At 44.4% G+C, this 16,490-nt stretch overlaps 1 protein-coding gene across 1 annotated transcript in view; it reads left to right on the top strand.

Annotated features, from left to right (window-relative positions):
* The window catches only part of LOC137432947 (inhibitor of nuclear factor kappa-B kinase subunit alpha), an 82,946-nt gene that overhangs the window by 4,443 nt on the left and 62,013 nt on the right, over nt 1-16,490 (top strand). Inside the window, exons 3-7 of the mRNA XM_068125284.2 lie at nt 779-873; nt 6,642-6,762; nt 9,048-9,117; nt 9,230-9,318; nt 10,901-10,990. Coding sequence (XP_067981385.1) covers nt 779-873; nt 6,642-6,762; nt 9,048-9,117; nt 9,230-9,318; nt 10,901-10,990 — 465 coding nt within the window. The remainder of the gene's footprint in view (nt 1-778; nt 874-6,641; nt 6,763-9,047; nt 9,118-9,229; nt 9,319-10,900; nt 10,991-16,490) is intronic.

The raw sequence follows: 16,490 nt of genomic DNA, 5'->3' as shown, positions 1-16,490 counted from the left end.
AGGGAAAAACAAAACCTACCAATCTGTAGTGAACATGGACCGGCGTTTTCATCTGCACTACGAACATAACACCGCCACCTTCCTCTTCACTAACACCACCATGTTAGTCTGAATCGCTCGAATGCAACAAGGCTCAAAACGATATGCATCCACAATGGCACAATTCCCCTGAAAATGTTTCCATCATTAATTTTGTCGCCAATAATTTCTTCACAATCCCATTCCCACTTATCAGTTTCAACATACCGATAACCTTTAAAGTTGCTAATGACGATGGAATCAGTATCAGGATCACAGCTTAACATGCACAGTTCTCTATCCGCCATTTGGGTCAAGGTGAGTTCAAATTGTGCCGTCACTGGCAAATCAAAAATGGACACTCTAGGGCTTTTTCCCGACACTTTCTGATTGGCAAAAAAATATTTCAAAAAAGATCCCCTTTCAAATTAGACTATGATTAATGATTTTCAATATTTTTCAGGAACAAAATTGCATTTGGGTTCTGCTTTAGCTAGTTCTGACGTAGGCCTTTTTCGCAGATAAAGCGTTGTCATGGTCCGTGCATCTGGGCCCTGGTTCTTAACAGTTGTGATGTTGCCCAACTCATCACTGAGCTCTCACTATTATCTTGTGCAAATTACCTCTTCATATTTGTTATTTCCACCACTGGTATGCTATTAAAACTCTTCAAGCTGTTGGATCAATTCAACAGCATGAAACTAAGGTTCGGAAATTCCTTTATAAATATTTATTTGCTATTTTTCCTGCAACTGTGTAGGAGACTTTGGAACAAAAAGCAGTGAAAACTTGCCGACAGGAACTGAGTCCAAAGAACCGCATGAGATGGTGCCAAGAGATTCAGATCATGGAGAGGTTTGTGTCACAGCATCTTATTTGTGTACACTCTATTGCAGACCCACCATACTGTTTGTTATACCATAAACCAACCAATTTTTGTGAACTGCAGCATTGAGGCATTTACAAAGGGGTTTGGGGGATGTTTCCACGCTTCCTGAGTGTGGGTTTGTGTGTGAGCAACCATGGGCATCAAACCCTCATCAGCTAATGGAGGAAGATGACGTTTTTAACTCCTTAACCAAACAGACAACTCTTAGACCGTTTAGCCATTGCATCATGAAAATTATACATTGATTACTCTTTATCCCTAGATCGGTTTCTGAGGTTTGGGACATGGAATGTGGGGACAATGACAGGGAGATTAGGTGAAGTGGTGGAAGTATTGGTCAGAAGAAGAGTGGACATATGTTGTGTGCAAGAGACGAGATGGAAGGGAAGTGGTGTGACAATGGTGAAGGGTAGGCAGGGACAGAAATACAAGTTTGTGTGGCAAGGGTGCCCGGAGGGCGTGAATGGTGTTGGTGTCCTGTTTTCTGAGGAGTTTGTAGACAGTGTGGTGAGTGTGACTAGAGTGAGTGATAGGTTGATGATGGTGAAAATGATGATTGGAAAGCTCTTGGTGAACGTCATCTCGGGATATGCTCCGCAGGTTGGTCGAAGCGATGAAGAGAAGGACAAGTTCTGGTGTGCGATAGAGAAGCTGATGGAAAACGTGAAAGATGAGGAAGTTGTTGTGGTGGGAGGAGACCTGAATGGACATGTGGGAAGGAGTATGGATGGTTTTGAGGGAGTTCATGGGGGTTACGGATATGGTGTGAGAAATGGAGAAGGTGAAAGGATTTTGGAGTTTGCTGATGGAGCTGATTTGTTGATTTGTAATACTCAGTTCCAGAAAGAGGACAATAAGCTTGTTACATACACGTCAGGTGGGTCGACGACAACCGTTGACTACCTGATGGTGCGTCGGCGAGATAGGGGGCACCTCCGGGACACAAAGGTGATCCCGGGGGAGGAGGCTGTTTCACAGCACCACTTGGTTGTCTGCGACATAAGGGTGAAAGGTGCGAGAAGAGCTCGGCGGGTGAAGTACCAACCGAGAATGAAGGTGTGGAGGTTGAAAGAGGTGACAGTAAGGGAGGCATTAAAAGAGAGGCTGAGTAGGGTAGAGGATGATGTGGTTGAGCTTGAAAGTGGTTGGATGTCAATGAAAGCTAGTCTGTTGGGAGCCGTTGGTGAGGTATGTGGATGGACAAAAGGACCACCGAGGCACTCGGAAACATGGTGGTGGGATGTTGAGGTTGGAAAGACGATTGACGAGAAGAGGAAGAAGTTCAAAGAGTGGCAGAAGGCGAAGGGTACGGGAGCAGAAACAGCAGAGCATGAAAGTTATAAGGCAGCCAGGAAGGCTGCAAAGAAAGAGGTAGCAAAGGCGCAGGAGGCATGTAGGAAAATGTTCGGAGAACGCTTGGATTCAGAAGAGGGTCAGAAAGCTGTATTCAGGATTGCAAAGCACATAGCGAAAGAGAGGTGTGATGTGATGGGGGTGAGTTGCTTGAAGGATGAAGTGGGACAAATCGTTGTCGACCCAGATGGAATTAAAGGAAGATGGAAAAGATATATGGAAATGCTGTTGAATACAGAGAATGAATGGGATGGCAACATAGAGAGTAACCCAGTTTTAGGACCGGCAGAGAAGATAACTGAGAAGGACGTTGAGGAAGCGATAAAAGCAATGAAGAGTGGAAAAGCGGGAGGGCCGACGGGAGTTGTGGGAGATATGTTGAAGGCAGCAGGAAGTTGGGGTGTGAAGAGAATGACAGAGATCTGTAATCTGGTGGTGAAAGAAGGCCGCATTCCAGTGGATTGGGAACTGAGTACCCTCGTCCCTCTATACAAGGGGAAAGGTGACCCTCTGGAGTGTGGCTCGTACCGAGCGATAAAGTTATTGGAGCATGGAATGAAGGTATTGGAAAGGGTGTTGGAGAGGAGGATAAGGAAGAAAGTGAAGATCGACGAAATGCAGTTTGGATTTATGCCAGGAAGAGGAACGACAGATGCGCTTTTCATTGTGAGGCAGTTGCAGGAGAAGTACATGGATAAGAGGAAGAAGTTGTTTTTTGGGTTTGTTGATCTGGAGAAAGCATTCGATAGGGTTCCACGCAAAGTATTGACATGGGCATTGAGGAAGTTAGGAGTGGAGGAATGGTTGATCAGAGTAGTGATGGCAAAAGAGGAAGAAGTTGTTTTTTGGGTTTGTTGATCTGGAGAAAGCATTCGATAGGGTTCCACGCAAAGTATTGACATGGGCATTGAGGAAGTTAGGAGTGGAGGAATGGTTGATCAGAGTAGTGATGGCAATGTACAAAAGAGCACGCACAGCTGTAAGGACGAAGGACGGGAACAGTGGTGAGTTTGAGGTGAAGGTGGGAGTGCATCAGGGGTCGGTACTATTTGTAGGCCCACTACTATTTGTAGCTGTGATGGAGGTGCTGGCTCAGACCGTAAAGGAGGGTTTACCGTGGGAGTTGTTGTATGCAGATGATCTGGTGTTGATTGCGGAAAGTATGGATGGACTGAAGGAAAAGATGAACAAGTGGAAGGAATGTATGGAGACAAAAGGTCTGAAGGTGAATATCGGAAAGACAAAGGTGATGGCAAGTGGTAAAGCATGTGGTGAGGTGGAAAGAACTGGGAAGTGGCCGTGTGCTGTGTGCAGGAAGGGTGTCGGAGTGAACTCCATTCAATGTACAATGTGTGCTGAGTGGGTTCATCAAAAATGTAGTGGTCTGAGAGGGTCATTAACCAGTGTGGCAGCTACATTCAAATGTAAGGTGTGCACAGAGGGAGCTGCAGATGGAGGAAATGTTGAGTTGGATCTTGGAGACGGCGTGAAGCTGGAAGGTGTGAAAACATTTTGCTACCTCGGAGACATGCTGAATGGAGAAGGTGGATCAGACTCGGCAACGGTTGCTCGAGTGAGATGTGCATGGAAGAAGTTTCGGGAACTGAGTGGCGTGCTGATGAGGAGGAGAGTGTCGCTGAAGCTGAAGGGAAAGGTGTATGCTGCATGTGTGAGAAGTGTTATGATTTATGGGAGCGAGACATGGGTAATGAACGTAGAGCAGCAACGAAGGCTGGAAAGGGTGGAAATGCGAATGGTTCGATGGATGTGCGGAGTATCGTTGAGAGAGAGGAAGACAAATGATGAATTGCGAAAGATGATGGGAATATTGCCTGTGATTGATGCTGTGAAGAGGAACAGGTTGAGATGGTTTGGTCATGTATTGAGGAAGGATGAAAGTGACTGGTTGAGAAGAGTGATGGAAGTTAATGTAGAAGGAAGTAGAGGACGGGGAAGACCGAGAAAGACTTGGCTAAAGATGGTGGAAGAAGAAATGCGGGCAAGGGGGTTAACAAGGAGAGATGCAGAAAATAGGGCAAAATGGAGAAGATTGTCATGGGGACCGCAAGGCTAACCCCCGCTCTAGCAGGGAACATGGCCTTAAAATGCATGTTGTTGTTGTTGATTACTCTTTATCCCCTTAACTATTATACAATTATGAAATTATAAAAGTATGATTTGAAACTTTTTGTGATCGATTTTTTTTTTTCTTCCTTGACAAACTTGGTGCATCTCTTCTGCCAGCAGCAGTTGGTGGATGTTAAACATCCCATGGTGTCCTTCACGAAGAGTAGGCGAGTTATCACTGGCACCTTGTTTTTTTTTTGTTCTTTTTGTTTACAAGATCGAGGCTCGTTTAAGAGCTAACATTATTCACAAAACACATAAATGGACACATAAAACATATAATGAAGGGAGCGGAAGACAAGATGGGGATAGAGGGAAGCACACAAGCACAACAACGGGAGAGAACAGGGACATTGGGAGATCTGTGGGAGGGAGAGGGCTTGGGGGGGAGGGGACAGGGGAAGAGGGGTGGGGGTGGGAGAGGTATAAAACAAATGGACACTGCTAGGACTTCCAGGAAAGAAGTCGGTATTTCAGAAAAGTGGATCTGGGGTGAAATAACGGGGGTAGAAAAGATCAAGGTTTTGGATGGGGGAAGATAAGAGATGGTGGTGAACAGCTGTTTTAAAGACCTGGAGGGAGGTGTGGGATTGAAGAGATTGATGGAGTTTGTTCCAGAGGCGGGAGCAAAGAGGAATGAAAGAGCGAAGGTGAGCAGAGAGTCTTGATTTTGGCAGTTCCACCAGAAGAGGGTTGCTGGCAGATCTTGTGCGACGTGTAGGAATATTTGGCAGACAGAGCTGGGGGAGCTAGGCCAGAGGGGAGTTGGTAGAAGACAGAAAGACCACCTGCCTGCCTGCGGTGAGCGAGTGAAAGGCCCTCAGAATCGGCTTCATCGCATGAGATACCAATAATTCTGAAAGCAAAAAGCACCATTAGCAAATTACAAATTCCTGCACTAACTACTGCTGGGAGAGGGATGGCAAACTGCCCCTTACCCAAGAAACTGCTTCAGCAGTTTGCTACGTGGTGCATCGGATCTGATGAGATCGGTATTTGTCAAATATTTTGATTGTCAAAATTGAGTCATGCAAAGCACTTTTAAATGTCATGTTTCTCTAAATTTCTTTATAAATATTGTAACAACTGTACATTTCCTTGAAGAAATAAAGTATTGCCCTCTCACATGAATTAACATTTTGTGTGCAGCCCGTGGTTGATAGTTTGCATTGTTGCTGGGAGCATGGCTGTGCCGCTGATGCAGTGCCCCCTGGTAGTTAGCGCAGGAATTTGGAATTTGACCAAATGTGCCGGTGATTACTCGCCTACTCTTCATGAAGAATATCCTGGGATCTTTAACGTCCATCAACTAATGCTGACAGATGGGACTCCAGTTTAACATCCGTCCGAGGGATAGACACACACGATGAATCACCCTGCCTGTGAAACACCGGTATAACAGTTTATAGCTGGGTCGGGATTCAAACCCAGGCTAGACAGCCTAGAGGCAAGTATGCGTACCTCTAGGCCATCCTGCTCCACTCATTAATGAACTGGAATGACCACTCTGTGGTCACACACTGTGCCAAAATCTGGTAACGGTCTGATTGGGAAACACGCATTTAAAACACTCTTAAAAGATAAACAACACATTTTGGAAACACATTTAATGCGATATTAAATGATTAACTAGACATCTCTCATTCTTGTCTCCCTCTGCCACAGTTATATCAAAACGAGCTGATTCGTCACACGGTCACGGATAAGTTAACACCAACAGGGCCGTTCAAAAATTGCATAACGCTATTTTTTTAGGAAGGGGTGTACCGTAGAGCTCGATTAAACATTACTAATAATTTTTATTCTATATATGCTTCGATTTTTTGGGGATCCCTCATTGTGACTAACACTCGACCCATATACTATAGGCATTGATTTCGAAATGACAAGCATAAGATTGTTTGAAACTGCTACTTATATATTAGTTTGACAGTGGGAACATGCCACTGCCACTGTGGTTACAGATGTGGTCCTTTTTCCCCCCTTTGAAACTCGAGTTTCAGTGTGGTATTTTACTGTTACGGCAAGATCATTTCTATTTTTCATTTTTATGAACTACAGACTCGACAGCATCAATTGTGCTGATCATGGTGAGGTATGTTCATTTAGTATATTGAAATGTATATAAAATCATGAGTTTGTCCTGGGACTCGTTTCATTGTGGTCCAATCTCAACATCACTAGTTATTGGATATATATGTAGGAAAAAAAGGAAGAATGCTTTTGTATTACTTCCTCCATTTTTTCCATGCAGGTTAAACCATCCAAATGTGGTGTCATCACGAGAGGTTCCAGAGGAGATGAAGAAATCCCTCGGGCCTGATGACCTGCCACTCCTTGCAATGGAATACTGCTCAGGAGGAGACTTGCGGAGGGTACATACATTTTGCTGCAAAATCCAGGCTTATTGAAGAGTGAGGTGACAGAGGGTAATAAAATTAATGGACTGGCAGTGGGGCAGTTGGACCACTGTTAGATAAAACCAATGAAAAGGAAGAAAAAGGAGATATGGAGAAGGAAGAGAAAACTGAGGAACCTGCTAGTAAAACGGGTCGGTTCGGTAGGGTTAATGAGGGTAAGGTTGGGGAGTTACCCGAGATGGTGGTGCACTGCCTGCTTGTAGCCTCGGTGGATGGGTGGTAGTGAACCACCTGCAAAAGGCAATTTCCCAAACAGGAGAAATGAGAAACAAGGGTGGAGGTCATTGATAAGCTTAGAATTGTGGAGTTTAATCAGGAAGAGGTTATTGAAAGAATGTATGCACATCTTTGAGGAGCTGGGGAGGATCAAAGCAGCCATTCAAAGCTGACCTACATATCATGCTTATTTTCCCAACTATAATCAGGCGTAAATAATTCCAACTTTTCGGAAAGATTGAGCCTCTTCAGTGAAGCATTCTTTCTCGGGCTGCAAATTTTTAAAAGCATTTACTGCTGAATATCTCCCCCTATCCCACCTGACCTCTACAGCGTGAAGCCGAGCTAGGTGTAAGGCAGGAGCACCTGCCAAGGAAGGGAGAGCAGGACTCAATCAAGCTGTGAATGAAAGCTTTGTAAGTGGTGAGGAGATCAGTAGTGCCAAGGAAGGACTTTGCACGATGGAGGATGCCCAGTCGGCCACTCGCTTTGGAGGCCAACTTGGAAATGTGGTTTTCCCAGGAAAGATGATGGCAGATAGTGAGACCCAATAGCTTGAGTGACAGAAATTCTTTGAGAGGATTGTTGAGAAAGTAGATGGGAGGGTTTTCCAGGCGGTCTTTTCGGAGAGACATAGTAAGAGTGTGAGATTTGTCAGGATTGAAAGACATGTTCCACTTGTTTGACCAGTCTGTGATTTTGTCCAGGTCTTCAGAGAGTGAGGAGGCAGCAGACTGCCGATCTGAGGGAAGAGGAATGGAGCGGCAGAGAGTGGAGTCATCAGCAAAGAGATAGAGAGGATTTTCAAGAGAGTCGGAGAGATCGTTAATGAAGACAAGAAAAAGCACAGGACCCAGAACACTACCTTGAGGAATTCCAGCGTGGACAGGAAGAGGAGAGTTTGGGTGAAAATGTCAGAACAAAACCAAAAGAAGGCAAGACTGGGATGCATAGCTGAATAAACTGTGAACATCGTTGAAAATATTTTTTATCAGCGCAATGATATCAGCTGAATGGCCCTGGGAAGTGGCATGTGGTTACGGTGCGTGATGAAATCTGGAAAGCTAATCTGCTGAAGTGCCATCTGGTGACGAGTATTAAAGAAACCTATGCAGTTTAAAAGGAATAGTATCCAAATTTCAAAATTCGACTTGGCAAGTTCATGAAAATGAGTCCCCAGAATGCTCTTTTGAGTTGGCAAACTCCATCGAATGTGTGCTCGTGCGTGATAACTTGTTCCTTGCGCTTGATGCTATGCACCAGCATATTTCAGGGATTCCCACCATTCTCCAAAGACTTCCCTACCTCCTCTTTCACATCAGCAGAGGATGAGGACTGCTGGTTGTGAAGAGTAAGCAGGCATACAGTTATGAAGCAGACAAAATTGAAGCTTCTCTAGTCGACTCGTCCATTGCTGTTTCAGGAGAGACAGATGTGATGCTGGGGTACCCACCTTTATGGGAGAGCAGCTCTCCATTGAGTTACAGCCAGAGGACTTGTAGGCTGTAATTAGTTCTGATGTTTCAAGGAGTGACTTGGAACAACGGAGAATGGCCAGTCAGCAACGAAGGATGTGCCAGCTTTGCTATATGGTCAAAGCAAGAGAGGCCCTGGCTGATGGGCTGGCTGGCCCACAAGTTAAAGAAACCGAACCACTTACAGTTGCTGACGATGGAAAAAAATATTTCCACAATTATTGAAACAATCATTTCGTTCTAATTTGTGAGGATCCAGGAGGTTATGTTTTGCTGACATCGTTGCTGCAATTTTGGCTGGAGATTAATTGTTGATTGATTTGTTTCTTTATTGTTTCAGCAAATAAAATAAAAAATAATCTCCACGGCGGGGGAAAAAGAAAACCTTTGAACTATCTTGAAAACTCTTGGTTTTATTTTCCTTGATTTTGATGCATAAATTTGGATGAGTATCCAGCAATAGCCTTGCCTGCCTTGGTGAACATGTTCTCAGAAATTGTAATTAGCTGTGGATTCCAGCCACCAGCTATTCTGGCTTTGTCTTCTCAGGTGCTGAGTAACCCAGAGAACTGCTGTGGGATGAAGGAGAGTGATGTGATGATGGCCATATCTGACATTGGTAATTTTTGTCGAACGCACGTGCACCGTTTTTCATCTTTTATGCAATATAGCACGTATTTTTGTGCATGTTGCTGTGTGCCAATTATGGTATTCCTGTTGTTTTCTTTCAGCCTCGGCCGTGCAGTATCTCCATAAAAACCGCATTATTCACCGGGACCTAAAGCCTGAAAATATAGTGCTGCAGACGCAAGACGAAAGGGTAAGTAAGAATGACAGCCTGAATACCTTTTGCCTTTTGTCCTTCAAATTTTGAGATTTTATTCATTTTTGGGGGACCATGCTGAAGTATTTTAATTATTACCTCTGCCGTCTGTGATGGACGGAGGTTATGTTTTCCACCCTTGTTTTTTTTTGGCTGTTTGTTTGTGTGCAGGATATCTCAAAAATGTTGTGGACGGATTCAAATGAAATTTGGTAGACAGGTTGGACGTGTGACAAGGACGAATTGATTAGATTTTGATGAAAATCTAGATCCAGATACTATAATTTTTAAGGGATTCTTCACCATTGAGATATAGGGCCAAAATATATAGCATGATATCTCGAAAAGTTGTGGAAGGATTTGGCCAAAACTTGGTGGACAGGTCGGGTGTGTGACGAGGACAAATTGCTTCGATTTTGGGGAAGATAGGAGATTAAAAAAAAAATCTTTTAAAGTGAATCTTCACCATTGAGAGATGGGACCAAAACGATATATAGCATGATATCTCGAAAAGTTGTGGAAGGATTTGGCCAAAACTTGGTGGACAGGTCGGGTGTGTGACGAGGACAAATTGCTTCGATTTTGGGGAAGATAGGAGATTAAAAAAAAAATCTTTTAAAGTGAATCTTCACCATTGAGAGATGGGACCAAAACGATATATAGCATGATATCTCGAAAAGTCGTGGACGGGTTTTGACAACTTGGTGGATGAGTGGGTCAGGTGACAAGAACAAACCAATTAAATTTTGGTTCATGTCTGGATCCAGATCCGACCTATCGGTGGATACAAAACATAAACTCTTCAGCCTGGCGGAGGTATGCGCTCTACCGAGTGCCGTTCAAGACATCTCTGTATCTGTTCATGTTTTTACATCGTCCTTATGCTGCTGAAGGAGCTTGTTTAAGAGGTATCGCATGTTGAACTAGAACGGCATTCGGTAGAGCGCATGCCTCTGCCAGGCTAAACAATTTACCTTTTGAATCCCACTGATATGCCGGATCTGCATCCGGATCTTAACGAAAATTGAATTGGCTTGTTCTTGTCCCCTCCCCAACCCATCCATCAAGTTTCATCTGAATACGTCCATAACCCTTTGAGATATCCTGCTCACAAACAAGCAGACAGGGGTGAATACCTAACCCCCGTCCACCTTCAGTGTTGGAGTTAAAATACATGAGGAGACTCCAGTGTACTTTACATGAATTTAAAGGCACCAGGAATCGATGAACACATTTGTGGGTGTTGCAGCTGTGTTTTGAATCTAGGATCCCAGCATAACGAACTGCTGAAATGGAATGACAAACAGGCCCACCCAAAGAAATTCTTAAAGAAATGGAGATTGCAGGAATACAAATCTTGTGTGTGTGTGTGTGTGTGTGTGTGTGTGTGTGTGTGTGTGTGTGTGTGTGTGTGTGTGTGTGTGTGTGTGTGTGTGTGTGTGTGTGTGTGTGTGTGTGTGTGTGTGTGTGTGTGTGTGTGTGTGTGTGTGTGAGTGAGACAGTCAGTCAGTCTCTGTATCGTTTGTATTGTTTGTATTCTGTATTATACACATGCTGAACAGCCATAATTCTCCTCCAGGTGCTATACAAGATCATCGACCTTGGCTATGCCAAAGAGTTAGACCAGGGGAGCCTTTGCACTTCTTTTGTGGGGACATTACAGTACTTGGTAAGCCTTTCGTTTTGAGAGAAAAATGAAAATGAATGAATGATCGTTTTAAGGCCATTTTTCCCCGCTAGAGCGGGGGTTAGCCTTGCGGGCCCCATGGCCGCATGGTTCCCTGTTTGAGGCAATGTTTTTATGGCCGGATGCCCTTCCTGACGCCAACCCTTAGTCGCCTCTTACGATGCGCAGGGATACGGTGTACCTATTCTAAATCGGGGTACACCCCGGGATCATCCCCAGGGTACACACCGGGACCGGGATCGTTTTGAGAGATTTGGTGTAAATTAACTTATTTAACTGTTTTTTATTTCCCTGTCCAGGGGAAAGGTTATTGCATTTGGGTCTGTTTGTCTGTCCTTTTGTTACCATTTATTTCGTGTTTTTTGAAATTTATTTTGCCAAGTATGTTGATCGGTTCGGTTTGTTTGCTTGTTTGCCTTTCCACTCGCCTACAGCCCAAACCGCTCAGCCAATCGTTCTGAAAGTGAAAGTGAAGAGAATGAAAGGCCCTCAGAATCAGCTTCATCGCGGGAGATACCAATGATCCTAAAAGCCTTCTTTTCTACAGTGTGAAGCCGAGCTCGGTGTGAGGCAGGAGGACCTGCCGAGGAGGGGAGAGCAGGGCTCAATCAAGCTGTGAATGAAAGCTTTGTAAGTGGTCAGGAGCTCAGTAGTGCCAAGGAAGGACTTCGCACGATGGAGGATGCCCAGTCGGCGACTGGCTTTGGAGGCCGGCTTGGAAGTGTGGTTTTCCCATTAAAGATCATGGCAGATATTGAGACCCAAAAGCTTGAGTGACAGAACTTCTTCGAGAGGATTGTTGAGAAAGTGGATGGGAGGGTTTTCCATATGGTATTTTCAGAGACATCGTGAGAGTGTGAGATTTGTCAGGATTGAAAGACATGTTCCACTTGTTTGACCAGTTTGTGATATTGTCCAAGTCTGCAGAGAGTGAAGAGGCTGCTGCCTGCCAATCTGAGGATTGAGATATGGAGCGGCAGAGGGAGGAGTCATTAGCAAAAAGATAGGGAGGATTTTTCCAGAGAATCAGAGAGATCATTGATGAAGATTAGAAAAAGCACAGTGCCCAGAACACTGCCTTGAGGAACTCCAGCCTGGACAGGAAGAGGAGATGAGAGAATTCCATATAGAGTCACACGTTCACTACGACAGGCGAGGTAGTCCACTAGCCATGAGTGGAGATTGCTATGGATACCATAAGAGGGGAGTTTGGTGATGATGCGTGTTCAGATGGGAAAGTACTCACAGAGAGTACCGACGATTTGGATGAGTGTACCGATGTGATCTTATATGACCTGAAATTATGTGAGGCTATTTGTGTCCCGAAGAAATTGGTGACCATTTATGGTGATGAAAAACCTTGGTTTAATCAATCATCTATCCGGCCAAAGTTGGTTCAGCGGGAACATTTCTTTGTGATGATGATGAACGGTACAAAAGTGCTGAATATGAGCCACGGAAGGCAATTAAAGCTGCAAATGATGCTTACTGGGAGAAACTTGAAATTAATATTTCTTCCTCCAATCCAAAATGACTTTGGCAGGATATTAATGCGATTAAGGGGTACAAACCAAGGACCAAAGCTTGGCCTGTGGATGATACGACCCTGCCGGATCAACTCAATGATTTTTATGTCAGATTTGACCGCTATGTTGTCAGTGAATGCAAGAAGAGTGGCAATCTTCCCCAAGCATTTGTGATCGGGGAGCACAATACCGAGCGATCTCTTTCTGGTCTGAAAGTTGGTAAAGCAGCGTCACCTGTGATCGTGCGCAGATGAACTCTCATATATTTTTACGGTTCATTTTTAATTGTTCATTGTCTATATGTTGTATTCCTAGGTGTTTCAAGCAATCTGTGATAATTCCTGTGCCAAATTGTACTGCAATAACCTGACTTGATCATTGTCGCTCTGACATCTATTGTCGTGAAATCATTTGAGCGCCTCGTTCTGAAATTTGTAAAATCTAGTCTTTCGCCTTCGTTAGATCCTTTCCAGTTTGCTTTTCGTAGCAACAGATCAGTTCATGATGCTGTTTCTCTTACTGTACACAATGTTTTGCAGCACTGAGATAAGAAAACTTCTACATATTATGACGGTTCTGCGCAGGCGTCACCCCACCACCCTCTTCCTGCAAACGCATTCAACATACAGGTTCCCTCGTTAGCTATTTCTTTAGTATATGTCCAGAATAGGCCTTTCCCTTTGCGTAGTGGGTTGGTCGTGTCAATATGCTTTGTGTAGGATTAGTGAGGTTTTCCCCTTTTCTCCCCCTTTACGATTAGTATTAGATATATTGTCCCGGTGTGTACCCTGGTTAGAATAGGTACTGAAACCCTGCGTGTCGTAAGAGGCGACAAAGAGGGTTGGCGTCAGGAAGGGCATGCGGCCATAAAAACATTGCCTCAAAAAGAGAACCATGACAATTACAACTACATATGGGCAGGGTACAGCCCGAAGTGGAGATCGGTTTCTGAGGTTTGGGACATGGAATGTAGGGACAATGACAGGGAGATCAGGAGAAGTGGTGGAAGTATTGGTCAGAAGAAGAGTGGACATATGTTGTGTGCAAGAGACGAGATGGAAGGGAAGTGGTGTGAGAATGGTGAAGGGTAGGCAGGGACAGAAATACAAGTTTGTGTGGCAAGGGTGCCCGGAGGGCATGAATGGTGTTGGTGTCCTGTTTTCTGAGGAGTTTGTAGACAGTGTGGTGAGTGTGACTAGAGTGAGTGATAGGTTGATGATGGTGAAAATGATGATTGGAAAGCTCTTGGTGAACGTCATCTCGGGATATGCTCCGCAGGTTGGTCGGAGCGATGAAGAGAAGGACAAGTTCTGGTGTGCGATAGAGAAGCTGATGGAAAACGTGAAAGATGAGGAAGTTGTTGTGGTAGACCTAAATGGACATGTGGGAAGGAGTATGGACGGTTTTGAGGGAGTTCATGGGGGTTACGGATATGGTGTGAGAAATGGAGAAGGTGAAAGGATTTTGGAGTTTGCTGATGGAGCTGATTTGTTGATTTGTAATACTCAGTTCCAGAAAGGGGATAATAAGCTTGTTACATACACGTCAGGTGGGTCGACGACAGCCGTTGACTACCTGATGGTGTGTAGGCGAGATAGGGGGCACCTCCGGGACACAAAGGTGATCCCGGGGGAGGAGGCTGTTTCACAGCGCCACTTGGTTGTCTGCGACATAAGGGTGAAAGGTGCGAGGAGAGCTCGTTGGGTGAAGTACCAACCGAGAATGAAGGTGTGGAGGTTGAAAGAGGTGACAGTAAACGGGGCATTCAAAGAGAGGCTGAGTAGGGTAGAGGATGATGTGGTTGAGCTTGAACGTGGTTGGATGTCAATGAAAGATAGTCTGTTGGGAGCCGTTGGTGAGGTATGTGGATGGACAAAAGGACCACCAAGGCACTCGGAAACATGGTGGTGGGATGATGAAGTTGGAAAGAGGATTGACGAGAAGAGGAAGAAGTTCAAGGAGTGGCAGAAGGCGAAGGGTACAGGAGCAGAAAAAGCAGAGCATGAAAGTTATAAGGCAGCCAAGAAGGCTGCAAAGAAAGAGGTATAGTGTAAGCTCTAGGGGGGAGTTCGTGGCCATCGCAAAAGTACAAAGTCACCCATGATTTTATTGTTGTACATACCAAGATCTTTCAAAAAATTTTGGGTGACAAGCCCAAATCTGTATAGATTTTGCTACAGAAGGCGATTTTCAAAATGGCCACCATAAGTATTACTTTTAACCATATCTTGGTCTGTGAGACTCATAGAGACATGATATTGGTGCCTAAACCTATGTTTTCAGAGTCAAGGAACTCAATAAGACCAATAACAATTACAGTGGCTCCTTCCTTTGCGGTAGCCATCTTCAATTTCAAAATGGCCACCATTCAAAATCGCAGTTGTCCATATATCAGTCATCAAAACACAGAGACGCTTGATGTTGGTGGCTATACTCATCCATTTAAGGCCAAGGAATCCAATGATAAGAGTATAATAATACAGTGGTATAATAATACAGTGGTTCACTGAGACCAGCAAAAATCTACTTGAGTATATTCAGGTAACCTATAAATCCAACGTGGCACCCATAACTATTATCACCCAAATCATGGGTGACTTTGTACTTTTGCGATGGCCACGAACTCCCCCTAGAGCCAGGAGTATATGGTGTCCATCACAAAACTGAAGATTTGCTGTTTTCTGTAATCAATGCAGGACATTACAGTCGTTCACTGGATGCGCAAAAACTCCTAGCTGAATCAATGCAACGCCTGCTGCACAAGGAGTTATTTGCGGATAAAGGAGTCGAAAACTATTCTCATGAACTAGAAATTCTAGATCAGCTTAAGAAAAGCACAGCCAGTGGAAATGTATCAGAGAGTCAGAAGCTCTTGGAGCAGTTCCAAATGTCCTCTTCAAAGCTTAATCAATGATCTGAAGACTTTCATCAAGACAAGATCATCCACAAATGGGAACTTACAATTCTGGTGTCAGTTCCTGAAACGACATGAAATAGCTCTTGATCTGTTGCGAGCTGACCGAGAAGGATTATGGGACTTACATCTTGATGCAATGCAACATGCCCTCTATGAGTTTGCTGCTTGAGACTCAACTAATTACCTTTGCTGGGGCACAGTGTACCTAGAAGATGCAAGGAGTCTGCCTGAAACAGCACCATCTGTATTCAGGAACTTCTCTGAGGGTCATTCCTTCTCAATTGAGGACAAGCCTGGTCGCTTCACAGCAGTTGGCGGTGATCAGAAGCTTGAGCAGACTATCAACCTCTCATCAAAGTGCAGTGATTGTGTCATTGGGCATGCCAAGCAGAAGGAGTATGTCGCTCAGTGGGATCTAATCTATCATGAAATGATGGCTGTAAAAAACTTGCATCGCGAGTATACTGGCGTCAATGAGAGCACGTCTGAGGCATGGCACCATCACGAATCATCACAGTCAACCACCAATAAAAAAAAGGGCACATCCAAGAAATGATGAAGTACATTGAAGAGAGAGGGTCGCCATTTTCAGCAGAGTGTCCCCTAGTGCTGCACAACGTTGTCACAAAAGAGGTGATGACAGAAGAGATCAGAAATGATGTCCTGAACGCATCTGAAAAAGGCAAGAAGAAATATCAGGCATTCCACAGTGAAAGGATGATCAACAAAACCTTGAAACTGAATGACACTATTCACAGTACGAACATCAAAACTATGATATCAATCAGAAACAATCCCAAAAAAACAACAAGGAAAGTGGTCAGAAAAATGAACATGACTGGCAAATCAATCGAAATCGCTCGAGATAGAGGTCTTCACACAGAAGCTCTTCTGAAGTATGATGTTTTGCCATCTTCCATGCTGTTCGATGATGATGGGCTGATGACCAAGCCTGAGAAGAGTCAACTTATTCGTGAGCTTGAAGATAAACTGAAGTCTGACGATTATTCCTACCGTCACAAGCCTGAGTCGGCCTTCT

This window comes from Myxine glutinosa, chromosome 8 (genome assembly GCF_964187855.1).
Source record: "Myxine glutinosa chromosome 8, kmMyxGlut1.1, whole genome shotgun sequence".
NCBI classification, from domain to species: Eukaryota; Metazoa; Chordata; class Myxini; order Myxiniformes; family Myxinidae; genus Myxine; species Myxine glutinosa.
The sequence above is the reverse complement of the archived record's forward strand: the minus strand, read 5'-3'. Positions and strand labels throughout refer to the sequence as shown.